Raw genomic sequence first — 9,535 nt, 5'->3', positions numbered from 1 at the left:
TGATTATGCTTTAAAAAAATCTTATTACTTAAGAGATACACATAATTTCTGGATGAAATATAACCTCCAGGATTTGCATGAAAATTGTGTGGGGTGGAAGTGCACAGAGGTGAGTGAAACGGACTGGTTGGGGTTGAGAATAGTCACGTTCAGCTAGCTGGGGGCGGGGGGGGGTATCCCAGGCGCTGCTCACTCTTAGGGCAGGCACACACCCCAGCGGCAGCCCAGACAGGGACAGGAGCTCTTCTGTCTGATCACCACTCTGGTGGCTGTCAGGCTGGCCAAGAACACAGTTAGCAAAGCAAAGCGAGACACGACAGGAGAGAGGCACACTGAGCCCCTTGGAGGGGCAGCTGTGGACCCCAGCCACCCACAGCTCTCCCAGGCACGCACAGTCTTCCAGGTCTCTAGCGAGTTTTTATTATTAGCTCAGTCATGATTCAGGGTCCCAGGGCAGGTCCCCCTTTCCCACCCTGGGAGCAGGGCGGAGGTACAGGAGTGGGTGGGGCCAGTTCAGATCTTCCCAGGAAACGTGCCTTCGGCGCGGCGTTCGTCCCAGGCGGAGACCTGCGGAGAGACAGGCGGTGTTACTCTGTGGGGACACCAGGTGGGCGGGTGGCCCAGGCCCGGGAGCCAGCAGGGACGCCCGCTCTCCTGAGTGGCTGGCACGCTGCGGCTGGGGGAAGGCACACCTCGCAGACACTGGATGCCTCTGGGCTGGTTTTCTTCAAACAAATGGAAGGCCTGGCAACCCCCCATTAGGCAAGCCTGCAGACCCCATTTTCCCAACAGCTCACAGGATCATTAGCGATCCTTTACCAAGAAAACACCTTTGCATTATATATCGTCTTGATGAGACTGGAAGAAAGGAGAAACAGAGAGCGCTCCCGTCTGCTGCCTCCTTCCCTAAACGCCACAACCGCTGGGACTGGGCTGAGCGCACACTAGGGGCTCCATCCGGGCGGGGATCTGATGCTGACGCCAGCACTGCCGCCTCCCAGGGTCTGCTTCACAGGAAGCTAGACACCAGGAGCAGAGCTGGGGCTGACCCTCGGCGCTCACACAGGGCACAAGGACTTCCCAACCGGTTTCTGAACCAGTCGGCCAAACAACCAACAAATAAAATATAATTTTAAAAATACTTATTTATTTGAAAGAGCTACAGAGGGACCTTCCATCCACTGGTTCACTCCCCAGATGGCCACAATGGCCGGGGCTGGGCCAGGCTGAAGCCAGGAGCCAGGAGCTTCATCTGGGTCTCCCACATCGGTGGCAGGGGTCCAAACACTTGGGCCATCCTCCACTGCTTTCCCAGGCCATCAGTAGGGAGCTGGATGGGAAGTGGAGCAGCCGGGACACAAACAAGCACCCCCATGGGATGGCAGCATCACAGGAGGCAGCTCTGCATGTGACAGCCCAATGCCGACCCCAACATTTCCTAATTGCGGTGTGTGAGGATACCCGTCTCTCTCTCTCTGCTTTCAAGTTTAAAAAACAAAGAAAGAAAAAGACGCATAGGTCCATGGCAGGTTGTTATCACTCCCTAAAACCTAGAAGTAACGCTCTCTGCTCTGTGGACCCTCCTGCAATGAATGACAAGCATAGTCACGTTTGCACACTCTCTCTCGCACACCCACACACTGGATGTCAGAGCCATCTGGGTTGTGAACCAGCAAGTGGAGGATCTCAGCCTCTTGTCCTATCACCCTGCCTCTCAGATAAACAAAAACACAGATATGGCTGCCTAGTAACTTGGCAGATTGTGCTGATATGAAAACATATAAAATGCATATTAAGTTAAAAAAAAAGTAGCCTCTGATATGTAATTGGATTAAAAAAAAATCACACAGGGGCCAACGTTGTGGCACAGTGGGTTAAGCCACTGCCTGCAAGACCAGCGTACCACATGTGTGAGGGTTCGAGTCCCGGCTGCTCTCCACTTCCAATCCAGCTCCCTGCTAACGTGCCTAGGAAAGCAGTGGAAATGGCCCAAGTGTCTGGGCCCCTGTACCCACAAGGGAGACCTGGACGAAGCTCCTGGCTTTGGCCAGGCCCAGCCCTGGCTGTTGAGGCCATTTGGGGAGTGCACCAGTGGATGGAAGATTCTCTCTGTAACTTTACTTTTGAAAAAAAATAGAGGAGGTGACCAAGAGACTTTCCCTTTTGACATCAATCTCTGTTTTTCAAGATTCTACAGGAAGGCAGTATTATTTTTCACAGGAAAACTAAAGATGTTTTTAAAATGGAAAAATAAAGAGTGGTTGGAGGCCGGTGCCGCGGCTCACTAGGCTAATCCTCCGCCTAGCAGCGCCGGCACACCAGGTTCTAGTCCCGGTCGGGGCGCCGGATTCTGTCCCAGTTGCCCCTCTTCCAGGCCAGCCCTCTGCTGTGGCCAGGGAGTGCAGTGGAGGATGGCCCAGGTGCTTGGGCCCTGCACCCCATGGGAGACCAGGAAAAGCACCTGGCTCCTGGCTCCTGCCATCGGATCAGCGCGGTGCGCCGGCCGCAGCGCGCCGGCCGCGGCGGCCATTGGAGGGTGAACCAACGGCAAAGGAAGACCTTTCTCTCTGTCTCTCTCTCTCACTGTCCACTCTGCCTGTCAAAAAACAAAAACAAAAACAAAAAAAAAAAAAAAGAGTGGTTGGAAAAAATTATTTAAATGCTCACCTTATAGGAGGAGTGAATTCTCCACACACCCTGCTCTGTCCAATTACTGGGATTGGAGATTTATTTTTAATTATTTATTTTTAAAGATTGGCCTATTTATTTGAAAGGCAGAATTACAGGGAGAGAAAAATCTTCCATCTGCTGGTACACTCCCCAAATGGCTGCAACAGCCAGGGCTGGGCCAGGCCAAAGCCAAGAGCCTTGTCCTGGTCTCTCACATGGCTGCAGGGGCCCAAGCACTTGGGCCATCTTCTGCTGCTTTCCCAGGCGCATTAGTAGGGAAATGGATTAGAAGTGGAGCAGCTGGGACTCAAACTGCCACCCACAGGGGATGCCAGCATTGCAAGCAGTGGCTTAACCCACTATACCACAATGCTGGCCCCTGGAGATTAATTTTTTTTCAAGATTTATTTTATTGTATTTATTTGAAAGACAGAGTTACAGAGTGAGACAAAGAGAGAAAGAGAGGTCTTCTGTATGCTGGTCCACTCCCCAGATGGCTGCAACTGAGCCAATCCAAAGCCAGGAACCAGGAGCTTTCTCTGGGTCTCCCACGCAGGTACAAGGGCCTAAGGATCTGGGCTATATACCACTGCCTTCCCAGGTGAAATAACAAGGAGCCAGATCAGAAGTGGAGCAGGTGGGACTTGAACCAGTGCCCATATGGCTTGAACCAGTGGCTTTAACCCGCTGTGTCACAGCACAGCCTAGGAGATTAATTTTTTTTAAAGATTTTTATTTATTTATTTGAGAGTTAGAGTTACAAACAGTGAGAGGGAGAGACAGAGAGAAAGGTCTCTGTCCATTGGTTCACCCCCCAAATGGCTGCAACAGCCGGAGCTGCACCGATCCAAAGTCATGAGCCAGGAGTTCTTCCGGGTCTCCCATGCAGGTGCAGGGGCCCAAGCACTTGGCCGTCTTCTACTATTTTCCCAGGCCACAGCAGAGAGCTGGGTAGGAAAAAGAGCAGCCAGGACTAGAACTGGCGTCCATATAGGATGCTGGCGCCGGAGGCAGAGGATTAACCCACTGGCCCCCAGGAGATTAATTTTTTAAAACTTATTTTCATCTATTTGGAAGGCAGGACAGAGGCAGAACTAGGGACATTTTCCATCTGTTGGTTCACTACCAAAATACCCACATCAGCCAGCACTCGGCCAGGCCAGAGCTGGGAGCCAGCATCTGCTGCTTTCTAGGGTGCACTAGCAAGAAGCTGGGTCAGCAGCGGAGAAGCCACTCTCCGGTCGCACGCAGCGGCTTGACCCATCTCACTGCGATCAGGTAAGCCTCTGCCTGCAGCGCCGCATCCCAGGTGGGCACGATTTCTGTCCCGGCTGCTTCACTTCTGATCCAGCTCTCTGCTACAGAGAGAAGTGAATCAGTGGATGGAAGACCTCTCTCTCCGTCTCTACCTCTCTCTGTAACTCTTTCAAATAAATAAAAAAATAAATGCTTAAAAAAAAAAAAAAAAAAGAGGGCAAAGAGTATTTAACACCAACAAAAGGACGGACGATCAGATCAGAACTAAAAGACGGGCTGGTGCTGTGGCGTAGAGGGTAAAGCCACCACCTGCAGTGCCGGCATCCTCTATGGGCACCGGTTCGAGTCCTGGCTGTTCCACTTCCGATCCAGCTCTCTGCTATGGCCTGGGAAAGCAGTGGAGGATGGCCCAAGTCCTTGGGCCCTTGAACCCACGTGGGAGACCCGGAGGAAGCTCCTGGCTTCAGATCGGCGCAGCTCCGGCCGTTGTGGCCAATTGGGGAGTGCACCATCAGATGGAAGACCTCTCTCTGTGCTTCTCCTTTCTCTGTGTAACTCTGACTTTCAAATAAATAAATAAATCTTAAAAAAAAAAAATGTTATACTCATCCGATCTGATGGGAAAACAACACACATGGCCTTCACTACCCTCCCCAACCCGGCATCCCAGAGGCCCCAGTGGGAGGAACATACCCAGGAGATGGGGCAGAGAGACTTGTACACACGCCGGTACCACTCGCACACAGAGACGTCACCCCCTTTTGCGGTCATCGCCTTCTCGCAGCGGTGGAAGTCTGGGAAGAAGGAGATTCGGGTTCAGGGCAGACCAAGGACTGGAAGCCAGTTTTGATCAAACTCCGCGAGAAACGCTTTTCACTTCATGATCGCTTGTACACAGACAGGAAACAAAAGCTCGCCTGCGCTCACTAGCGGCTAAGTTCATTTTGTGACCCTTAGGGCATGGCTGAAGAATCTTTTCTGTCAAGGGCCATCTGGACATTTCTAACATCATTTGTGGGCCATATAAAATTATCAACTAAAAATTAGCCTGTTACAGATTTATTGAATTTCTTTTTTAAAACGATTTATTTTTATTTTATTTGAAAGGCAGTGTTGGGGTGGGGGGGTGAGAAGCAGACAGAGGGATCTCTCCATCTGCCAGTTCACTCCCCAGATGGCTGCAGCAGCCAGTCGGGGCTGGATCAGGCCAGGAGTCAGGGGCTTCACCCAGTTGCACGGGCCCAAGTACATGGGCCACCTTCCACTGCTTTCCCAGGCCCATGAGCAGGGAGCTGGGTCAGAAGTGGAGCGGGCAGGATTTGAACCGGTGCCCATATGGGATGCCGGCATCACAGCAGCTTAACCCACTGTGCCACAGCATTGGCCTGGGATTTACTGAATTTCGAGCCCACCTGCAGCTGCCTTGGCAGGGCCAGGCCAGATGATTTCAGGGGACTTATGCGGTTTCCTGCAGGCCAGACGTCCCCACCCCTGCCATACGGACACTCGGTGTGAAAGCTGTGGGTTCAGTAATTATAGGGAGCATGAAGAGGGCGTGTGGGGATTATGGGAGTCCCGAGCCAGGGCAAGGAAGAGGAGGATGGGTCTCGATGCTAAGTCTTAGACAGGAAGGTAGGCTTTCAAAAGTAGACAATTAAAAAAGGAAAACTGCTGTATTCCACTCCTTGGCCTTTTCCCCAAAGAAGAGCATGCACACAGACATAAAATTTTATTTATAGGGATGTTTATGGCAGCGGCACTCCTAGGAGCTCCCAAATGGAACACACAAGTGTCCATGAACATAGTATGTTCTGGGGAACTGCACAGTGGAAATGAGCAAAGTATACACCACGGCATAGATGAACCTGAAACCCACTGACGAAATCCAAGCACCACAGATGATATACGACTCTTAAAGTTCACAAAGACGCAAGTTAGATGTAAATAAATGGTGGGATAAAAGCATGGTCACCCTAAGTAGGCAGGGTCACAGTTCTAGGGGGGAGGGTAAGGCCTTGTGTTCCAGATGAAGCAAGAAGTTGGCAGGGGAGACGGCAGCCTGCAGGCAAGAGCTATTTTTTTTTTTAAGATTTATTTATGTGAAAGGCAGAGTTACAGAGAGGCGGAGGCAGAGGAGAGAGAGAGATATCTTTTATCCACTGGTTCACTCCCCAGATGGCTGCAACAGCTGGAGCTGTGCCGATCCAAAGCCAGGAGCCAGGAGCTTCTTCCAGGTCTCCCACACAGGTGCAGGGGCCCAAGGACTTGTACCATCTTCTACTGCTTTTCCAGGCCATAGCAGAGAGCTGGATCCGAAGTGGAGCAGCCGGGACTTGAACTGGTGCCCATACAGGATGCCAGCACTGCAGGCGGCGGCTTTACCCACTCTGCCTCAGGGCCGGCCCTGACAGCAATTCTTCTATTTGAGTTATGGCTTTGAGTTCACTTTAGAATTATCATTTAGCCGCATGTTTTATTTACTTTCTGCATGTATGTTACACTATGGACACATACATGCATGCATACACCCATCTGTTTACAAACAAGTCTTTGTGGGGCTGCAGTAGTGGTGTAGAGAGTTGAGTCTGCCTACAATGCTGGCATCCCGTAAGAGTGCCGATTTGCATACCGGCTGCCCCACTTCCAATCCAGCTCCCTGCTAAGGTGTCTGGGAAAGCAGTCAAAGATGGCCCAAGTGCTTGGGCTTTGGTCACCTGCATGGGAGACCCAGATGCAGCTCTGGGTTCCTGGCTTTGGCCTGGCTCAACCCTAGCAGTGCGGACACCTTGGAAGTGAACCAGCAGATGGAAGATAGGGAGCTATGTCTCTCTGTGTGTCTCTCCTTCTCTTTCTGTAACCCTGTCTTTCAAACAAACAAACAAATCTTAAAAATAAATAAACGTTGCCCACAGTTGGAAATGAGGGGCAAGGCTGTCTGAATAAGTGGGGAGGCCGGGATGCCCGGATCCCTGGGGAGGAGGTGAGAGGTGAGTGACCTGCGGTGTGGGTGCAGGGGAGGGCCTGTACCTCCACCCCCATGCACTGCTCACCCAGGTAGTTCTGCCAGCAGTTCCTGGTCTGGTTCTGGTTGGGGAAGCGGCTGTCAAACGGAGCGGTCTTGTAGTTCTTGATTTTGGTCTTGATGTCTTCTGCCATGGTGCTGACTCCTGGAGGCAGAAAGAGTGGGTGTTGGCAGGGGCTCTGAGCTTGGGGAGGTCGGACCAACCAGGCCCAGTGGAAGAGGACCAGAGATGAATGGGCTGGGTGTGAACAATCCACTGCCTCTCCACACACACACACACACACACACACGCACACACACAGGACCAGAAAGATGAGGGGCTGGGTGTGAACAAACCACTGCCTTTCAACACACACACATGCACACACACACACGCACACATACGCACACAGGACCAGAGAGATGAAAGGGTTGGGTGTGAACAAAACACTGCTTTTCAACACACACACACACACACACACGCAGGACCATAGAGATGAAGGGGCTGGGTGTGAACACAACACTGCCTTTCCACACACACACACACACACACGCACACAGGACCAGAGAGATGAAGGGGCTGGGTGTGAACAAACCACTGCCTCTCCACATACACACACATGCACACACACACACAGGACCAGAGAGATGAGGGGCTGGGTGTAAACAAACCACTGCCTCTCAACACACGCACACGCACACACACGCACGCACACACACACACGCACGCACACACACAGGACCAGAGAGATGAAGGGGCTGGGTGTAAACAAACCACTGCCTCTCAACACACACACACACGCACACAGGACCAGAGAGATGAAGGGGCTGGGTGTGAACAAACCACTGCCTCTCAACACACACACACACACGCACACAGGACCAGAGAGATGAAGGGGCTGGGTGTAAACAAACCACTGCCTCTCAACACACACACACACACATACACGCACACACATGCACACAGGAAGGGGGGAGAAATCCACACACCGGAGTGTGGAAGTCACAGCAGGATGAACAACTACTCCTTAGCAAAATCAGCCCTGATCCCCAAGCGCCAGGTACCCCACTGTACAAACTTTACGTGGACACACTCTAACAGGCAGGAACCATCCAGGGGAAGGGATGGTGCCTAACTCCCCAAGGTCACACAGCATACACAGGGTAGATGTGCCTCGATCCCGGTGCAACCTACAATCCTTTTTTTTTCCCTTTTGGTGCCACAAACTCCTCACGAGTCTGATGAACCCACAAACCCCTTTCACAGAATTTGCTTAAATGCAGCCAGCCAGTCACCGCAGATTCTGTAAGCACCACGATTTGAGGCACTCCTCCGTGACAACGCTCTCGTGGGAGCCCAGGAGCTCTCAGGAGATTCTAGAATGTTCGCCCCCCCCGTTCCTAACGGGAGGACCCTCTCCGCTGCAACCAGAGGCTACTGCAACAGGGATGGAACCCGCCCTCCACTCCAACGCCAGCACTCCTGGAACTCCCCCGACCCTGGAGCTGTGTCTCCTAAGTGGAGCCGACACACGGCTCTCATCGGCGCAGTCCGCAGCGCCCGTGTCCCGCAGAATCGGAGGTGCCAGGGGCAAATGCAGGCGGTCCAGGTAGGGTGGGGGCTGGGGCACTAACCGAGTCAGAGGCGGGCGCCGGGCCACAGACGCAGTCGGGGTCGTGGTTCCGGGCGAGGATGCATCGGCGGTGACCCTGCGGCCGCCCCAGCGTCCACGAGTGAGGAGGACACCAGGGAGCCAGGCTGCGGCCCCACCAGCACTGCAGGCCGGGCCTCCGAACCCACAGCCCGGTCTCCTCGCCGGGAAAGGGGCTCTCACCAGCGGGAGGGAGGGAGGGATACATGCAGGATGCAGCTGTCTGGAGTGCCGCCTGGTCGGAAGGCTCAGCCGCACAACCGAGAGCTGGTCCTAGCAGCGGAGCAGCCCGGGTCCCAGGGCCCGCAGCCCCGCAGGCTGGAAGCCTCCGCCCGCCCTAGGGGAGGCTGCGCTCCGGGTCCCCGAGCCCTCCACACTCACCTGACGACGCCCCTGAAGCAGCTAGCCGCTCAATGTGACCCTCAGCAAAGACGCCGATGGCAGACAGGAAGCGGAATTAGGGCCGGCGGAAGCTGGGAGGCGAGGGGCCTAGGCGAGTCCTCCCAGCGGCTAGAGCGTCCGCGGGCGGGCGGTCCCTGAAGCAGGCCACGCCCGCCAGGAACCGCGCCCTCTGATTGGGCGGAATGCCTGTTCATCATCACTCCGGGCGACGGTGGGTTCGGGGCGCTTGCAAGGGCTCTGAGTTGCCCCGTTACAGGGTCCCGGCCCCTCTCCGTCTTCAGCCGGGCAGAGGAGCTCAAGATCGCGGGATTGATTGGAAAATGGGGGTGGGAAAAATGTCCCCGCGGAAGTAATTTGATTAATAGCTACCCCTGTGCCAAGCCCTCTCCCCCCCATTTTAGTACCAACGTCCCAGCAACCGCACATGGCAGGCCGCTGCTGAGGGCATAGGCGCATGATTGGAGAGGGAATGTGGGCAGGGAAGGTTCCCCGAGAGTGGAATGTGCAGGAATCGCTGGCCAGGCCGCGGTCCACACAGGAAGCCAGCAGCCAC

The 9,535-nt window shown here is 53.9% G+C and overlaps 1 protein-coding gene across 1 annotated transcript; it reads right to left on the bottom strand.

Moving 5' to 3' along the window:
* Positions 1-397: 397 nt before the first annotated feature.
* Positions 398-9,013, bottom strand: COX6B1 (cytochrome c oxidase subunit 6B1). The gene is made up of 4 exons (XM_002722221.6): positions 8,962-9,013; positions 6,978-7,094; positions 4,621-4,721; positions 398-567 (listed from the first exon to the last, which is right to left on the bottom strand). Exons 2-4 carry the CDS (start codon positions 7,081-7,083, stop codon positions 514-516), a joined length of 261 nt encoding a protein of 86 aa, XP_002722267.1. The 5' UTR covers positions 7,084-7,094; positions 8,962-9,013; the 3' UTR covers positions 398-513.
* Positions 9,014-9,535: the final 522 nt, after the last annotated feature.

Source organism: Oryctolagus cuniculus, chromosome 18, assembly GCF_051225735.1.
Source record: "Oryctolagus cuniculus isolate XC-2025 breed Fujian yellow rabbit chromosome 18, ASM5122573v1, whole genome shotgun sequence".
In the NCBI taxonomy this organism is placed as follows: domain Eukaryota; kingdom Metazoa; phylum Chordata; class Mammalia; order Lagomorpha; family Leporidae; genus Oryctolagus; species Oryctolagus cuniculus.
The sequence above is the reverse complement of the archived record's forward strand: the minus strand, read 5'-3'. Positions and strand labels throughout refer to the sequence as shown.